The sequence below is a fragment of the Primulina eburnea genome, chromosome 10, assembly GCF_022965805.1.
Source record: "Primulina eburnea isolate SZY01 chromosome 10, ASM2296580v1, whole genome shotgun sequence".
NCBI lineage: Eukaryota > Viridiplantae > Streptophyta > Magnoliopsida > Lamiales > Gesneriaceae > Primulina > Primulina eburnea.
Window position 1 is genome coordinate 9,556,104 of NC_133110.1, and position 20,070 is coordinate 9,576,173.

At 39.7% G+C, this 20,070-nt stretch overlaps 1 protein-coding gene across 1 annotated transcript; it reads left to right on the forward strand.

Moving 5' to 3' along the window:
• Positions 1-9,467: 9,467 nt before the first annotated feature.
• Positions 9,468-9,977, forward strand: LOC140842870 (uncharacterized). Its single transcript, XM_073211072.1, has one exon. It carries the CDS (start codon positions 9,468-9,470, stop codon positions 9,975-9,977), a length of 510 nt encoding a protein of 169 aa, XP_073067173.1.
• Positions 9,978-20,070: the final 10,093 nt, after the last annotated feature.

Consider the following 20,070-nt stretch of genomic DNA (forward strand, 5'->3'; position numbering starts at 1 on the left):
TCGTTCCGTAGAGTGCCTCGTATGGAGACATTCCTATAGATGACTGATAACTGTTATTGTAAATGAACTCCACTACAGGTAGTTTTGATTCCCAACTCTCTTGGAAATCGATAACACATGCTCGGAGTATGTCCTCTAAAATCTGTACAACTCTTTAAGACTGACCATCGGTCTGAGGATGAAACACGGTACTGAATAGTAGCTTAGTCCCCAATGCTACATGTATAATCTTCCAAAATGATGAAGTGAAATGTGTGTCTCTGTCTGACACCATATACAACGGAATCCCATGCAGTCTATATATCTCTCGAATACATAGCTCCATATATTGAGTCATCGAAAAACTCATCTTCACTGATAGGAAATGTGCTGGTTTAGTAATACGATCCATTATCACCCAAATGGCATTGAGTCCTTTCACTGTCTTTGGCAATCCTACCACGAAATCCATAGTAATTTTTTCCCATTTCCACTCGAGAATGGGGAGTGTTCGAATCATTTTCGCCGATCTTTGAAGCTCTACCTTCACTTGTTGACATGTCAAGAATTCCGATACAAATCGCCTAATGTCTTGTTTCATTCTTGGCCAACAATATAAAAGTTGCAAGTCCTTGTACATCTTGATATTGCCAGGATGCACGGAATAAGGGGTACTATGAGCTTCAGTCATAATGTCAACTCTAAGTGAATCACCATTAGGAATCCTCACTCAACCTCGGTACTTAACAATGTCATCCTCGACTGAATATAACATGATGCCCTTCGATTCATCTCGTTGTCTCCATTTCTGTAATTGCTCATCATTAGGATGTCCGGCTCGAATTCTATCTCGTAAAGTAGGATCTACTTACTGTCAATGTAGCGAGATTAGGGGCATCTCCCTTAACATATACTTCAAGATCGGAGCACTAAATTTCCACTTGTAGAGGTCCCCAGATTGTTTCCTTTCTACTCAAAGCATCTGCAACTACATTAGCTTTGTTGGGATGGTCGCTTATGTCACAGTCGCAGTCTTTAACAATCTCTAGCCACCGTCTTTGTCTCATATTCAAGTCTTTTTGGGTGAAGAAATATTTAAGACTTTTGTAGTCCGTAAAGTTCTTGTATTTCTCACCATACAAGGAGTGCCTAAAAATTATCAATGCACATACGACTGCTGTAAGCTCAAGATCATGGGATAATTCTTTTCATGTATTTTCAGTTGTCTAGACGCATATGCTATGACTCGGCCATTTTGCATGAGAACTGCCCCCAATTCTAGCTTCGAAGCATCAGTGTACAACACATATTCCCCTTGTTCTGTTGGCATAGCTAAAACTGGCGTTGTAGTGAGTGCTTGCTTCAACTGATCGAAGATATTTTGACACTCCAGTCTCCAAATAAATTTTGCATTCTTCTTCGTCAAAGATGTCAAGGGTACTGCAATAGATGAAAAACATTTGATGAACTTACGATAGTAGCCAGCTAAACCCAAGAAACTGTGTATTTCGATCACACTTTTAGGCGCATGCCACTGCTTAACTGACTCGACCTTAGATGGGTAGACCTCTACTCTCTCTCTTAACATGATGTGGCCTAAGAATGCCACCCTCTCTAGCCAAAACTGCATAATTTCCGATCTCTTAAAACTTGCAAGGTCGTCCTCAAATGCTGATCATGCTCCTCGCGGCTCTTGGAATAGATCAAGATATCGTTGATGAAAACAATACTGAACTGATCGAGATACGGTTGAAATACGCAATTCATGATATCTATTAATATCGTTGGGGGTTAGTCAGCCCAAATGGCATCACTAGATACTCAAAATGTACATAACATGTCTTGAACGCCGTCTTATGTACATCCGATTCCTCAGCCCTCAATTGGTGATATCCAGACCTAAGATCATATTTGAAAATGCCAAAAATCCTTGCAATTGATCAAATAAATCCTCGATTCACGGCAATGGATACTTATTCTTCACTCTCACTCTATTTAGCTCCCTATAGTCGATGCAAGACCTCATAGTTCCATTTTTCTTTTTCACAAATAACACTGACGTGCCCCATGGAGAGAAACTAGGGCGAATAAATTATTTTTCTAAAAGCTCTTGAATTTGGTCCTTTAATTCTTTCTTTTTAGTGGGTGCTAATCAATATGGTGCCTTAGAGATCGACAGTGTACCAGGCATCAAATCAAAAAGGAATTCCACATTTCTTTTGAGGTGGGACGCCAGAAACATCATCGGGAAATATTTCCAAAAAATCCTTAGCTACATCCACATCCTCAATAGATCGACTGTCAGTATCGAGTGCATGTATAATACTAGCGATAAAACCTTGGCAACCCATTTGAATAAGCTTCTACGCACCCATGCATGAAATAATATGCGGCATTTGTTCGTGCTCTCCCATTCAATGGTCTAACAGATATTGACCTCTGCCGAAAATCAAAAAGGAATTCCACATTTCGAACTCGAGCATTGGTAGTACTATAATGTCCGCTCGTATAATATTCATTTGCAATTTAAGTTCCACATCCTTAACCATGCTACTAGAACCATATGTTCGCCAAAAATCACTGTAACTTTGAATTCCGACTCCACGTCTACTGGTAAGATTCCCAATTTCTTCACGAAAGATTTAGATATGAAAGAATGCGTAGCACCCTAATCTAGTAAAGCGTAGGTAGCTATTCCCACTAACAGTATTCGTCCTCTGATAACCGTCGTGTCTGGATCCACTTGCTCGACATGCATCACGTAAGCCCTTCCAGTCATGAGTTGCCTGAGTTTTGGGCAGGTACCAGCCTTATGCCCCATTGCTCCGCACTTGAAGCACTTTTAGGTGCCCCACGTGCACTTTCCATAGTGATGGCGATCACACTCCTTGCACAATGGCTTCTCAGTAGTCTTCGGGACATTTTGTTTAGGTGGTTGTCCTTGTGGTTTCGGTTGTCCCGGCAGCTTTGGTGGTCCTGTATAAGGCTTCTTATTATGATGACTAGCTTGCTGGGCACGATTCCTCTTACACTACATCTCCCAATCAATATCCTTACGTGACTGTTCGGGTCTAAAAGCTTTGACAACAGCAAGTAGTATAGTCAACAGGATCAGTGAGCATCACATCGCAATGGATCATTGGCCTCAATCCATCCAAGAAGTGTCGTAACTTCTCCGCACCATTATTAGCAATCAGAGGCACAAAATGACAGCCCCTATCGAACTTCTGCACGAACTCAGCAACAGACAAGTCCCTCTGGCAAACGTCGGTAGTGAAGTATTTATCATAGAACACCCTCTTGAAATCCTCTCAAGTCAATGTCGCTAGATTCAAGCCTCGCTCCACTCCCTCCCACCACAAATAGGCGTCGCATTTCAGCAGATAGATGGTACAACGAACTCGATCCACGTCCACCATATCCATATATCGAAAGATCACATCTAAAGATCTAAGCTATCCTCAGCCACAAATGGATCAGTAATGCCAGAAAAATCCGTGGGATCCATCCTCCTAAATCGCTCATAGACAGCTTTCGGTCGGACCCTCACCCTATTTCCCATGTGCTGCTCTAGTAAACGAGCCATATTGGCTAGCATACGAGCACTAGCATCCTAATTAGGTGGAGGCTGTAGGATATCCTCCTCATGTCTATCCTCATTATCCCTATGAAGAACTCGTCTAAGAGGCATCTCTGTACAAATCGTCCATGTCACGTAACCAACAGTGCATTTAACATTTTAATTGAAATATGTATCTAACCTCTATATCATGTATCATAAAAGCATTTAAAGTTCGGCATACAAAATCTTAAATAGTAAAAACTCACATACTTGAAGCTTGATTTCTTGAGCTTCTCGGAGTGGCAGTAACACAACCCTTTAGGGATCCTCAGCTCTGATACCAATTGAAACATCCACTATTTTTTAACTTTAAATCCTAGTAGAATTTTTTTTCCATATTGTACAATTTTAAACTCGTTATTTAAAATACTATAAATTTCATAATACCAAAGTAGTTTCACATTTAAAATCTTAAGTGTATAAAATCTCTAAATCGTCAATTAACAAAATTCAACTCCAACCTTTAACATGATCATCCTAACTTCAAAATAAAGCATAAAAATCTCAAATAAAATCATTAACAAAAGCTTTAAACTTTTAACTATCAAGCTTATGTGGATAATAAAGTACCTCGGGAATCTACTGTCGCACTCGATCCACTCAACGTCGGCGCCTCCCTCAATATCATCATCACATACACCATTCATAACTAGTGAATCTAATGATTCAGCATGTTCTAAATATGAGTAGCAAATAATACAAATACAAGAACATGCATTTAAAATCATAATTTTATTCAAAATAAATTTGTATGCATAATTTAATCATAAATCGTCAAATTGTAAAGTTTTCAATCATTTATCATTTTGCGTGAAGTTTGATCCTTGAAAGTGACTAGTCTTTATCCTCTGGTCGACTGATCAGTCTTAGCTCACCATTGCGTATGGGGACGGGCACTAGGTACCGACGTAAAATAGAAATATGATCATTGGACTCTCTCTTGGGCCTTTTCTCGAAAACCGACTCCCTCTGGGGCCTTCTCCCTCATGATATTCCCAAAAATCATATATCATATCAATTTTGTCACAGTCAATTCACATCCTTCAAAATATTTTTTTTATCTTTTTAATCATAAAATATTATGTCATTTTCACATTTGAAAAATAGTATTTTAACTGTAAAAATTTCACAACTTTACCATAAATCATAAATTCTCATATTTTCATCACAAACATTCAAAAATATCATTTAACATGCATTATGATACCTCGGGACACTGCCAACCATTTTCATACTACCTATGTGCAAAATGACCGTTTTGCCCATATACTTAAAACTTCTCTGTTTTGATTTTTTCTTAATTTTATTGACTCAAGACCATTCCAAGTATTTATATAAGCTAAAATTTAATTTTTAATATTTTTATTTAACGTAAAATCAAGCTTTTTGATTCATTCCTTAATTAATAATTCGTAAAACATTTAATTCCCAAATTAATTCAAACTTAAATATTTCTTCCCAAATTTTAAACATAATCTTTTTACACCTAAAATACCCTCGTGAATCATTAACCGACCCTTGTGGACCATGGTTCTAGCCCTTTCCCATTAGACTCGAGAATCTAAACCATAGCTCCCCCCATCGAGCCACGTCCCAAATTCACTGAGCCACCACCGAGCCACCTTGAACCAAACCTTGACTAGAGCCCCTAGGGACCCTACTGAACCTTCTGGACCAACGCACCTAGCCCCTCGATCAAGGAACCAGCCGCGCAAGTTCCCCCTTATTTTTCCTTGCTTCCCTAGGACTTTACTCGACTAGGACTCCTGCATTTTCTTAACCACCGACTCCACCGTACCCTAGCCGTCCCTAGACCATGCTCCAACCTAGCCTAGCCTAGCCATCCTAACCTTGTCGCGAGCCCTACCCTCAGCAACTACCCGTGGTGTGCGTGCTAAGAGTCCATGCAGCCGTGGAATCTTCTCTACCAGCCGTCCTTGGGTCCTAGCCATGCTAGGAATCTTCCTAGCCCTTCGTCACATCCAGCACTACCCCTTGTCCAAGCACTCGTCGAGCCACACGCCTCTTTTCCCTTATCCGAGGCCATACGTGCACATGACACATGAAAACCCTAGGTTCTAAACATCATCCATGCATGGATAGCCCTTGTCCAGCCCTTGTCTCATGCCTAAATAGCCCTTGTTCCAGCCCTTAAACGTCCTATGTTTGCAGAATACTCGTTGGAAATCATAACACATTCTTATACACGTAAAAATCTTCAAAACTTTAAAAATAATCGTCAAAATGATAAGTGGTTTGAACACCAATACTTTTCATGCAAAAATAAACAAAACATGCATAATATGGATTGAATGATGTGTCAAAGAATTTAGAAACGTGTCTTTGCGTTTTAGAATGCTCGAATATACGATCGTCGGCGTGAGGTGCGAAGAAGATTGAACGGGCGATGAAGACTCCTTATTTTCTTCCTATCCAACATTTCGAATTCCAGTGTGCATATATTGTGTGATTTCGGATGCTATGTGCTTCAAATAACCTAAGAATTCTTTTTATAATTTTTAATTTGCATGTTAATGGGATTAGGTTTTGGGCCTTTGAGTTTAGGTGCAATTCGGGCCTACTTATCGTAGGTAAATTAGGTCTAATAACACATATTTAATTGAAAAATAAATTTTATAAAATTTAGTTTTTGAAAAAGTCTCTCGTTTTCCCACAACCGGCTTCACGAATAAAATCAAGCTCATCTCGTAAAATAATTCTAACTCTATCATTTTTAGAAAAAAATAATCATATTTTATCATAATAATATGCCTTAAAAATATTTATCAAAAATATTTATTTTATCTCGGTCGTCTCCGGTCTCTTTTCCCCAGCCTGTTATCAAATAGGTTGCATGTTCTAATTGGATAAATTTAAGGATTGAGTCAATTTAATTTAAGAATTTTGAGGGATCGAACTGCAAATAGCAGAACATCCAAGGTTGAAACAGAAATTTTCCGGGACTCGAGTGATAATTCCAAAATTTTGGTTGGGACATGCGTGTAAATTTTAGTATTTCTAGGGATTTAATGGGAGAATTTTTGGTAATTATAGGTTGTATTGTTGGAATCTCTGGAATTTATTAGGCTTGAATGTATTTGATTGTATTTTTATCGCAGAAAGGATATTTATTTCAGTTGTAGCCATCTATGCACTGCTAAATTCAGGAGCTACACATTCATTTATATCTGAGACCATTGTCAAGCAACTAAGAATTGTACCAGAGGCCATGGATTTGGCCTTCAAAGTTTCAATTCCTTCCGAGGATTAGATGTTTACTTTGAGGATAGTGTAGAAATTGGAGCTTCGATTACAGAAGATGTTGTTCAGGCAGATCAGATTGTGCTACCGATGCCTGAGTTTGACATTATTCTGGGCATGGACTTGCTTTTGTCAAATGGAGCTTCGATAGATTTCTGACAGAGGTCAGTATCTGTTCGACCGCATAGCGGGAAATCTTGTATTTTAGGCGGCAAGGAACAAGAAGATGTCACACATCATTTCTTGTATCTGTGCGAGGAAACTAATGAAGAGAGGCTGCCAAGATTTTCTGGCGAATATTGCGTCAGTATCTGAGACAGCCAGTCTGAGACTGGAGGACGTCGAGATCGCCAGAGATTTTTCTAGCGTCTTTCCTGAGGACGTTTCTGGCATTCCACCAGATAGAGAGGTGGACTTTTCTATTGAATTGATGCTGGGTACAGTACCGATTTATAAGGAACCCTATCGTCTAGCACATGCAGAGATGAAAGAACTGAAAGATCATATTCAGGATTTGCTAGACAATGGTTTTATTCGCCCGAGTTTTTCTCCATGGGGCACGCATGTACTATTTGTGAAGAAGAAATACGGCTGCATGCGACTCTGCATCGATTGCAGAGAAATGAACAGAATCACAGTCAAGAATAAGTATCATCTGCCCAGGATTGAAGACCTATTTGATCAGCTTCAGATAGCATCAGTGTTCTCAAAGATAGATCTTCAATCAGGATATCACCAGCTGAATGTGAGAGAGTCTGATATGCAAAAAATGGCTTTTAGGACACGTTATGGGCACTATGAGTTTAAGGTGATGCCTTTCGGATTGACTAACGCACCAGCGATCTTCATGGATCTCATGAATCACGTGTTCCAGTAGTTTTTTGATCAATTCGTCATAGTCTTCATTGATGACCTTCCGACCTATTCAAAGAGTAGAGAGGAACACAGTCAACACTTGAGGACCGCGCTACAGACTTTGAAGGACAAACAGTTGTATGCCAAGTTCAGCAAGTGTGAGTTATGGCTAGACAAAGTGGCATTCTTAGGCCACATCATCTCCCGTGATGGTGTCGAGGTTGATCCCTGCAAGGTTGAGGCAGTCAAGATTAGCTAGTGCCTAAGAGTGTGACCGAGATCCACACTTTCTTGGGATTAGCTGGGTACTACATGAAGTTTATTCACGGCTTTTCTTCTATTATGGTACCCATGACCGCCTTGACGAAGAAGAATGCCAAATTCATTTGAGGATCAGAGTGCCAGAATATTTTTGAAAAGCTGAAGCAAGCATTGACTTCAGCGCCAGTTCTAGCTATGCCATCAAGACAAGGGGAGTATGTACTACATACAGATGTTTCGAAGCTAGGTTTGGGCCAGTTTTGATTCAACATGACATGGTGACAGCTTATGCGTCCAGACAGCTGAAGGTTCACGGAAAGAATTATCCGACTCATGACCGCGTGCTAGCAACAGTTGTATTCGTCCTGAAGATTTGGAGACACTATATATATGGGGATAAGTGCAATATTTTCACAGATCACAAGAGTTTGAAGTACTTCTTTAACACAGAAAGAGCTGAATAAGAGACAAAAGAGATTGTTAGAGCTGGTGAAGGACTACGATTGCGATATTAGCTACCATCCGAGTAAGGCTAATGTGGTAGCCGACGCACTTAGTAGGAAGACTGTAGTGATTGCACAGTTGTCTGCACAGAGACCATTTCCTACAGAGATTCAGATATTTGAGCTTGCAGCTTATGCTAGGAGCGATGCTCATAATCTTTCCACCCTGATAGTGCAGTCGATCCTGAGAGACCGAATTCGAGCAAGGCAGTCATCTGATGAGCAGTTACAGAAGTGGAGACAAAGGGATGAGTCCAAGGGTCTGAGATTGTAAACTGTTGAGGATGACATAGTCCGATATCGCGACCGACTGTGGGTTACCAGCGGTGATTAGCTGAGAGAAGACATTATAAGAAAGCCCTCAACACTCCGTACTTTATTCACCTAGGGAGTATAAAAATATACAAGGATCTGCAAACCTTGTATTGGTGCCCGGGCATGAAGCGAGATATTTTGCTCTTTGTGTCTGAGTGCTTGACATGTCAACAGGCTAAGACAGAGCATCAGAGACATGCAGGAAAACTCGGACCGCTCCTTATTCTCGAGTGGAAATGAGAGAACATCACTATGGATTTCGTGACAGGGCTACCAAAGACATTGGAGGGTGTAATGACATTTGGGTTATAGTTGATCGGCTTACCAAATCATCACATTTTCTACCGATCAAGAAAATTTTCACAATGACTCAGTAAGCAGAGCTGTACATCAGAGAGATAGTCAGATTGCATGGGATTACAATGTCCATTGTGTCAGACAGGGAACCGAGGTTTACATCTACATTCTGGAAGAGTTTGTATCAGGCATTGGGTACCAAGTTGCTATTCACTACAACTTTCTATCCTCAGACCGACGGTCAGTCTGAGAAAGTGATTCAGATCTTAGAGGACCTGCTCAAGGCTTGCATGATCGAATTCCAAGGCGGCTGGGAGCTGAAACTTCCTCTTGTGGAGTTCACATACAACAACAATTATAAAGCATCTATTGGTATGGTTCCATACAAGGCACTTTATGGTAGAAAGTATAAATCACCTGTCTATTGGTATGAGGTAGGTGAAAGAGCAGAGTTGGGTCCAGATATCGTCATACAGACTATAGAGTTAGTAGTCAAGATCTGGGATAGGATTAAAACTGCTCAAAGCCGACAGAAGAGTTATGCAAATAAGCGGCACAGAGGTCTAGAGTTTGCAGTGGATGACCACATATTTGTGAAAGTTGCACCTATGAAGGGTGTAATGAGATTTGGCAAGAAAGTCAAACTTAGCCCTAGATTCATAGGACCATTCCAGATCCTCGAGAGAGTTGGGACACTAGCATACAAAGTTGTGTTGCCGCCAAATTTGGTGGGAGTTCATAAAGTGTTACACGCCTCAATGCTACAAAAGTACATGTCAAACCCTTCGCATGTACTGAATTATGAGCATATGCATTTGACGCCGAACTTGTTTTTCGAGGAGAGATCTACTCGGATATTGGACATACATGAGAGAAGACTCTGAAATAAGGTTATCCAGATGGTCAAAATCAAGTGGCTGAATCATTCCGAGGAGGAGGCTACATGGGAGACTGAAACATAGATGATGAGTCGCTACCCGGAGTTATCTGTATGTTTTAAATTTCAAGGACGAAATTCAATTTTAGGGAAGAAGAATTGTAAGGTCTAGAAATTCAAACGATGTAACCAGACTGCATGCAAATATAGGGTTTTATTAAAATATGTATTTATTTTTATTTTAATACATTTACTACATGATTATGGCATGAATATGTGTTGTATTTCATGGTTCATTAAGATTGCATGTTATAAGGCTTTTAGCAGTATTTCATGCTCAAATGAGGAACATGGACCGGGGACATTTAAGAAAAAAATGTTTTTATTAAATAATTATTTAATATATGATGTAAATATGTGGGATTTTTTAAAAATGGGCTTTTTAAGATATTTTTGTTCATCGAGTCATATTTTGAACTGGTATGCAATTTTTAGCAAAATGAAGGACTTTTTGAGGGTTCGAGTAATATTTTCAAAAACGTACCTAAACAAAATATTTTACGAGTATGTTATTGGGCTTAATGGGCCTATTTCGTTATATTTTGGGCCTAAACTCCTACTTATCCACATTAATTTTAAATATGGCCCATTATGCACTTGTTTAATATAAAACCCTACCATCCCAAAACCTTAATCACCTCATTCTCATAGTTTGGTTGCCCCACCCTCTCATGTCCAGCAGCTCTCAAAAATTCCAGCAGCCACCTTGCTAGGTTTCCTCCAGAAAATTTCAGAGGAACTCTTCCTCGTCCCTCTGTTGCTCGTTCTATGTGATTGTGTCAAGATTTTCGAGCGTAAAGATGCAAAGGCACGCCCGATTCCCTTATTTTCACATTTATCACATCATAATATGTTTTTTGAAATGTATTTGCATGATATATTGTGGTTAGAGTGTTACCCATCGGTTGTACTTGAATTCTGCATGAAAATACGCATTTTTATTGTCATAATTCTCACGTTTCTTGACCTATGTTGAAGGGGCTGCCATGACTCGAGGTTTGGAAGTGATCTAATAGTAGATATGTAGGAACGTATGTGCTGCTCTTGAGCTCGATGCAAGTTTGAGGAAGAACCAATCGATTTTCGTGTTTGTAGCTCGGTTTTGGAGAGTTGGGTATTTCACGTGTGTTCAAGGGCATGGGTTGAAGGTCATGGCTAGGGCAGTGCAGGAAGTTTGGTTGTGGTATAGGATGGGTTGGTTCAAGCCTAGTCCGGTCCGGGTGAGCGTAGGATGGCTTGGCTTCGAAGTGGAAACTGGGGTTTTTTCCCGCAGGATTAGCACCGTAGTGCTGCCCTTTCAACATCGCAGCACTCAAGCTTCGGCTCTTGTAGCGCTGGTTCATGGCGCCTGGGTGCTTACTATCGCCGCACTGCTACTCAGCCAGCGCCTAGGCTCTAGTCCTGCACTTGAGAGTATTTGATTTTGATGAGCATGGTTCGTTTTGGGTGTCTACATGGCATTGTGTTCAAGGTTTTTGATGGGTTAATTGGGTTATATAGGGTTTGGTTAGGAGCCTTTGAAATATGTTTTACGTTAGGTTAAGTGTTAGAGTAAGTGTCCGTCGAGCCAAGTGTTGGCCGAGTGTTCACAATGAAACTCTATGTATAAGCAATCTTTATTTTAGTAATATTTGAAATTATTATTTTGGCACATCTTTATCTGTATACCCAATGCTAGTTGCATAGATAAGGCCCTTGAATATACAAATAGTAGAAAGAATATGAGATGCTCATATGATGAGTATCATGAAACTCATATTTGTAATACTGTATATTCTAAACGGTTCCTAGTCGATTCAGCCGCCACTAAGAAGGATATAGGCCGCTCGAGTTAGAGACTAGTATCTGCGATGTGAGTACCATGTTTCATTGGTAGGGGATATTGTGATGTCCGAGCATGCAGATAGGTGCTCCTGGTAGAGTGCACTGAACAACCCTCCATTAAAGGACTTTCCAAGTGGTTCTCACTTATCGAGTGGAAACGTCCTAGTTTATGGTTGTACACCATTAGTCCTTATGACCCGGGACAACACTGAGACTCTATGTGCTAGCATTTCACTTTGACTTGTTTACAGACTCTTATGGGGTCATCAGGTGGCAAGGTTGGGTGTCATGTCGAAACATATAGGAGTCGATGCATTGTAGTCGGGGATTCACCGCTTACCTTCGGGTATGGATATCCTATGTGTTATCATGTGTATGTAGGTTGAAATCTCTGGCCAGAGTATGGTTGTAATTATGAAAAGGGTTTCATAGATTACACCATCGATGCAACTACGACATGACACATAGTATCGATTCATTGACAACTCTCGATATACCAATGGTTGTCGAATCGGTCGGGATATATGAGTTGAAGGGACCGTACTGTACGCTAACCATAATTGAATGGTTCTTGCAGGCACTATCATTTGATACCTAGGGAATCATGTAAGCGATGCTGCTAGGCGTTTCACATGATTTGTTGGGTACTATCAGACTTGAGTTCTGACGTTCTTGTTATCAAGGAGTTGATAAGTAAGAATGGAGCAATTGGGGTATGCTCATATAAGGACATGTTCAGTCCGAATCACATGGAGATGTGAACCCACGGCTAGTTATATCAATGAACCATTGAGGGCCACACAAGTACTAGCTTTCTAGATCCAGTTGAGAAGTAAAATAGTTCAATGTGTTGAACGGCTTATAAAAGAGTTTATAAGCGTAAGGAAAATTAAAAGTATGACTTCTATAAAGGAGAAATTAGTTCAATGTGTTGAACGGCTTATAAATGAGTTTATAAGCGTAAAGAAAAAATAGAAGTATGACTTCTATGAGAGAAATGTAAATGTTAATTTATGGAAGTGTTCCTAAATTAAAATTTGGCCAAGTGAATAATGTATTTGAAAATTGTGATTTTCATAAACATTATTATGGACTAAATTAAATTAATTCAAGTGTTGAATTAATTAAACACTAGTGGACCTAGTAGAGTCCAAATAATTAAATTAATTCAAGTGTTGAATTAATTAAATTATATTGAGTCTTGTAGAGTTCAATTTAAATTAATTATTTAACTAGTGGGACTTGGGTAAATTCAAGTAATGTTTAATTAGTCTCAAATATGTTTGAGATAATTAAATTTAGTCCATGGTTTTTAATTTGTTAAAAACCATATAATATGCATGCATGGGAGGTGAAAGGTTGGAAGACTACTTTTTGAGTTTTCAAGACATGGCATGCAACTTTTTGGAACAACTTTTTCCACAACCAAGTCTAGTCTTCCTTCTCTCCTCCCACTCACACCATGGCCGAAATTTTGCAAGTATTCTCTCCCAAAATTTTTCTCCATTTTTCTTCTTCAAGTGTTGAGGAAGAAACACACATCTCTTTGAAAAATCCTCTTAATTTTCTAGTGCAAATTAAGAGAGGATTTACCTAGTTGGTGGTGGGCCTAATTTTGGAGTAAGGAGGAAGCTTGTAGATTGTCATCCATTTCAAGAGCCAAGTTGTTTACAACTTGGTTGGTGCCATCATCAATCTCTTGAGATTGATAGGTAAAAATTCTAAACACACTATGAATGCCATTTTTGTGTTTTATTGTATTTGCTACACATTTCATGGGGTGGCCGAAATTTTCTACAAGAAAATAAAATTTTTCAAATTCCGTTGCGCTTCCGGTCCCCGTAACCGATCCCATTTCAAGTGGTATCAGAGCTATGGTTACGATTTTGTGTAGCAAATACAAGATATTATATTGAGATTGATTTCTAACCGCATGAGAATGAAATTTGCAACAAAAATCAAGTCATGACAATGGGGAATTTCGGGCAGCAAGGACAGCCCGAGGGGCTACCTGAACAGCCCCTACTTTTTAAATAAAAAAAAAAATTTTTGTTGCCGGAATCCGGCGACTGAGCTCCGGCGACGACGATGACGACTAGGGTTTCCAAAAGGTGTTTTGGAATATCAAAGTGTCATGGGCCTTGAGTTGTTGGACCATTGGATGGCTAACATGTTTGTGAATTTTAAATGGGCCAAGAATGTTTTTGGTGAAAAATAAGTTTTTGGGCCCTTAAGTTTAAAATTACAAAAGTTGCAAATATTTTCTCATGAAATAAATAATTTAAGGTGGACTTTAATTATTTATATTAAATTGTGATTTACAAGAAATTCGGTTATAAATAAATTAATTAGAAAATAGACAAAGGTGTTTGTATACTTTGTTAATTTAGTTTATAATCGTGGCGGTTAGTGATTGGATCAAGATATGTAATATTGGATCAATTAATTATTGTGATAATTAATTGATGGTGTATGATATGTGATATTATGCATGAAGGATGATCAAAAGCCCAAGCTCAATTTGCTAGGTGTATGCTAGGATATTTTGTGTTGAATGATTGTAATAATTATCAATTTATAAAGTGGGCTTGATTTATGGCCCGTTCCCATCCCATGAGATATATCCCTATTTGCCATGGATATTTATTTGTAAATATTAGTATAGTGGATGATCAAGATTGGAAGATGGTGGCCATGATGATTATGAAGATCGAAGACATGTAAATATTGGAAGGTTATGTAATAGTTGCATTTGCATCCCGTGCATTTCCCTAGGATTGGACCTAGGCCCGTGTTTAGCTCACACGGTCCATTAGTTTTGGGGCGATTGATCATCCTTGTTTGTTTACTGTTTATAATATATGCATGATATGTTATAAATAATGAGTATGTGCGTTATTATTATGATAATAACAAAGTTGCATGAATCCGGCAAACATACGATCAAACATGGCGAGCTTTTAAAATAAAATTAATGATGAGACCTTTCAAAATTAAAAACCCTCATTTTGAATAAGATTCAAAATTAATATCAAGCCCGAAAAGGGGAATTATAAATTTGTTTATAATTTCCTTGTCTTCCATCGACAATGGGTGCATGATGAACGCTACCCATACTCGGGGCTCGGCTCATATTATTGGGGGAGCTTTGGGTGCCGGAAAGCTGTGACATCCATTGACATGGTGATGTGAACTACGTGGAACTCCCATGATTTCGGCTCAAATTATTGGGGGAACTCATGGCAACCGTCCATTAAGGTTCAACATCGATGGGTAAGGCTTGACACGTGAAGATGAACGACGTCATATTATTGGGTCCTAATCAAACGTGAGACAAAAGTTTACGTAGAGGGTTGCATTGTGATGCAATTGGAAACTACCTTTTAGGAATTGTGATTGGCTGATATTATTCGGGATCATAATTCGCTAATTGGACCTTACGTACCTACTGAGGAAAGGAGTTTCCCGTTTTCACTAGAGGGTAGTGAAAGATGTCAAAACAGTGGGAGTAAAAATTTATAAAGTAAAAGTCCATACTTTATATCTTACTAAATATTTTAAAATAGTCATCAACATTTATCTGTTTTACTTTTCAGTACGAATTGACAATGTCTTCGATGCGCAATCCGATATCTGTAATACTCGACAAACACATATTAACTGGACCTAATTACCTCACTTGGCTAAGAAACCTGAAAATCGTCTTGAATTCGGAAAATGTAGCATATACACTGACTGAGTCGCCCCCTGTTGAGGCTCCGACTGACTGCACTCCTGAGGAATTGCAGACTTACAAGGAATGGTGTGACCATGACTTGATTGCCAGGTGTTATATGCTGACTTCTATGAATAATGAGCTGCAGAGGCGTTTTTAGGATGCAAAGAGTGCTGCTGACATTCTTTTGCATCTCAAGGAGCTCTTTGGTGAGCAAACACGGCCTCTTAGGCATGCTACCGTCAAGGAGCTGATCACTATGAGCATGCGAGATGGGGCCTCGGTCCATGAGCATGGCCTGAAGTTGATTGGGCTCGTGGATAAGCTCGTTGGCATGGATATGATCTTGCCTTCGGAGTTGACCACCGACGTGTTGCTGTTATCATTGCCTAGCTTATTTGATCCTTTTGTGGTGAACTTCAACATGAACAAGATGGAGCCGACCCTTGAGGAGTTGGTGAATATGCTTGTTACGTTTGAATCAACCATCAAGAAAGAGAAGTTGGTTCTTTATGTGGGTTCTTCATCTGGTACGAAGATTGATCCACATGGGAAGGGAAAGAAGAGTTCTTTCCAACGTCCCAAGAAGAACGTGCCCTTGTTGAGGCAATCTCCGAATCCCGTTGAGGCAGCCAGACCAGTTAAGGCTGACAAGACTGATGATGTATGTCATCACTGCAAGAAGCCTGGACATTGGAAGCGAAATTGCAAGGAATATCTGGCCCAGAAGAGTTCTGGAAACGGTATATTCTAAATTGAAGTAAACATTTCAATTAACTCTACTTCTTGGGTATTAGATACCGGTTGTGACTTACATCTCTGTAATGAGTTACAGGTGATGGGAAGAAGTAAAAAGCTTAAGGAAGGTGTGACCTTCTAGAGGATGGGCAATGGAGCAAGAGTTGCTGCCAAGGCTGTTGAAGATGTTTACTTATTGTTGAACAATAGTTTTAAGTTAATTTTATGAGATGTTTTGTTTGTACCTAATTTTGTGAAAAACATTGTTTCCATTTCTATGCTGATAAAAATGGATATTCTTGTTTATTTTGCAAAGTTGTTTGCAACATTTACATGAATGAATGTTTGATTGGTACTGGTGAACTTGAAAACGATCTCTATAACTTAAAATTGAAAGATATTCCATTAAATGTCTATTCAAAGGCAGACACCATATGAGATATGGATGTGTAAGTCTCCCAAATATTCTTATCTTAGAATATGGGGAGCCCTGCTTATTTGAAGCAGGTAGTGGGAGATAAATTGGATAGTCGATCCATTTTATGGTACTTTGTGGGATATCCACGGAATTCAGTTGGATATCATTTCTATCATCCCCAAGAAACAAAGGTGTTTGTTTCTTGGAATGCAATCTTTTTGGATAAGGAATTTCTATTAGATAGAAAAGGCGAGATGATAGAACTCGAAGAGGTTCGAGAGACACCCACAATTATAGAACCCACACCCGAGGAGCCAAGAGAGGAGATACAAGCTCCTAGAAGATCCGAGAGAGTCTCGAGACCACCTATGAGGTATGGTCTGCTTCTTGAAGAGGGCCATGATGAGCCTAACCATGGATGTGATCCAAGGACCTTCAAGGAAGCGTTATCTGATGCCGATTCATCCAAATGGCTTGAAGCTATGGAATCTGAGATGAATTCCATGCATTCAAACCAATTGTGGGATCTTATAGATCCACCTGAGGGAACGGTTCCCATAGGGACTTGGGGCGGATAGGAAGGTATTGACCTTCAAGGCGCGATTGGTGGCAAAAGGATATACTCAAATACAAGGAGTTGACTTTGAGGAAACCTTTTGACCAGTTGCAATGTTCAAGTCTATAAGGATATTGCCAGCCATAGCTGCATGGTATGACTATGAGATATGGCAGATGGATGTCAAGACAGTCTTTCTTAATGGGGATTTTAAGAAAGTGATTTACATGTCTCAACCTGAAAGGTTTACATCTATCGGACGTGAGCATATGGTATGCAAACTTCAGAGATCTATTTATGGTCTAAAGCAGGCATCTGGGAGTTGGAACCTCAGATTCGATAGTACAATCAAAGAGTTTGGTTTTGCTAAGAATCCTGAGGAACCCTGTGTGTATAAGAAGGTCAGTGGGAGTGCTGTGACATTCCTGGTGTTGTATGTTGATGACATTCTACTCATTGGGAATGATGTAGGAATGTTGCAATCAACTAAGATATGGTTAGCGAGTAAGTTCTCGATGCAGGACTTGGGTGAAGCATCTTTTGTATTGGGATACAGATCTATAGAGGTAGATCTAAAAGATTGCTTGATCTCACCCAGTCCACATACATTGATACCATCGTGAAGCGGTTCTCGATGGGTGAGTCCAAGAGAGGACACCTACCAATGTGTCATGGCGTGTCCCTATCCAAGTCTATGTCTCCCAAGACTGATGCAGAGATAGCGGCAATGACAGGCATTTCTTATGCATCTACGATTGGTAGCATCATGTATGAGATGATATCAACACGTCCTGACGTGGTTTTCGCACTAAGTGTATTGAGTAGATATCAATCGAACCCTGGTCTTCCACACCTGAAAGTTGTGAAAGACATCCTCAAGTATTTGAGAAGGACCAATAAATTGTTCTTGGTCTATGGGGGTGGAGAACTGAAATTGGAAGGCTATACCGACTCTAGCTTCCAAAGCGATATCGATGACTCGAAGTCAACCTCTAGGTTTGTATTCATGCTCAATGGTGCTGCTGTCTCTTGGAAGAGTTCCAAGCAAGACAATACTGCGGATTCCAGCACAGAGGCCGAATACATTGCTGCATCAGATGCAGCAAGGGAGGCTGTTTGGATAAGGAATTTCGTCTAAAAGTTAGACGCCATTCCTAATGGATTTGCTCCTACCCCGGTGTTGTGTGACAACACGGGAGCTTTAGCTCAAGCAAAGGAGCCAAGGTCTCATCAGAAGTCCGAACATGTATTGAGAAAGTACCACATCCTCGGAGAGATTGTGGGAAATAGGAGAAGTGTCGATTGACACAGTCGGCTCCGCAGACAATGTTCCTGATCCACAAGCTAAGCCTTTACCTGGACCATTATTCGAGATGCATCGCGAATCAATGGGTTTGAAGCATACGGGTAGTTGGCTCTAGTGCAAGTGGGAGATTGTTAGAGTAGGTGCCCGTCGAGCCAAGTGTTGGCCGAGTGTTCACAATGAAACTCTATGTATAAGCAATCTTTATTTTAGTAATATTTGAAATTATTATTTTGGCACATCTTTATCTGTATACCCAATGCTAGTTGCATAGATAAGGCCCTTGAATATACAAATAGTAGAAAGAATATGAGATGCTCATATGATGAGTATCATGAAACTCATATTTGTAATACTGTATATTCTAAACGGTTCCTAGTCGATTCAGCCGCCACTAAGAAGGATATAGGCCGCTCGAGTTAGAGACTAGTATATGCGATGTGAGTACCATGTTTCATTGATAGGGGACATTGTGATGTCCGAGCAAGCAGATAGGTGCTCCTGGTAGAGTGCACTGAACAACCCTCCATTAAAGGACTTTCCAAGTGGTTCTCATTTATCGAGTGGAAACGTCCTAGTTTATGGTTGTACACCATTAGTCCTTATGACCCGGGACAACACTGAGACTCTATGTGCTAGCATTTCACTTTGACTTGTTTACAGACTCTTATGGGGTCATCAGGTGGCAAGGTTGGGTGTCATGTCGAAACATATAGGAGTCGATGCATTGTAGTCAGGGATTCACCGCTTATCTTCGGGTATGGATATCCTATGTGTTATCATGTGTATGTAGGTTGAAATCTCTGGTCAGAGTGTGGTTGTAATTATGAAAGGGGTTTCATAGATTACACCATCGATGCAACTACGACATGACACATATTATCGATTCATTGACAACTCTCGATATACCAATGGTTGTCGAATCGGTCGGGATATATGAGTTGAAGGGACCGTACTGTACGCTAACCATAATTGAATGGTTCTTGCAGGCACTATCATTTGATACCTAGGGAATCATGTAAGCGATGCTGCTAGGCGTTTAACATGATTTGTTGGGTACTATCAGACTTGAGTTCTGACGTTCTTGTTATCAAGGAGTTGATAAGTAAGAATGGAGCAATTGGGGTATGCTCATATAAGGACATGTTAGTCCGAATCACATGGAGATGTGAACCCACGGCTAGTTGTATCAATGAACCATTGAGGGCCACACAAGTACTAGCTTTCTAGATCCAGTTGAGAAGTAAAATAGTTCAATGTGTTGAACAGCTTATAAAAGAGTTTATAAGCGTAAAGAAAATTAGAAGTATGACTTCTATAAAGGAGAAATTAGTTCAATGTGTTGAACGGCTTATAAATGAGTTTATAAGCGTAAAGAAAAAATAGAAGTATGACTTCTATGAGAGAAATGTAAATTTTAATTTATGGAAGTGTTCCTAAATTAAAATTTGGCCAAGTGAATAATGTATTTGAAAATTGTGATTTT

What these genes read in the sequence shown, in the direction of transcription:
- LOC140842870 (XM_073211072.1), top strand. Translation starts at nt 9,468, where the DNA reads ATGGTTCCATACAAGGCACTTTATGGTAGAAAGTATAAATCACCTGTC.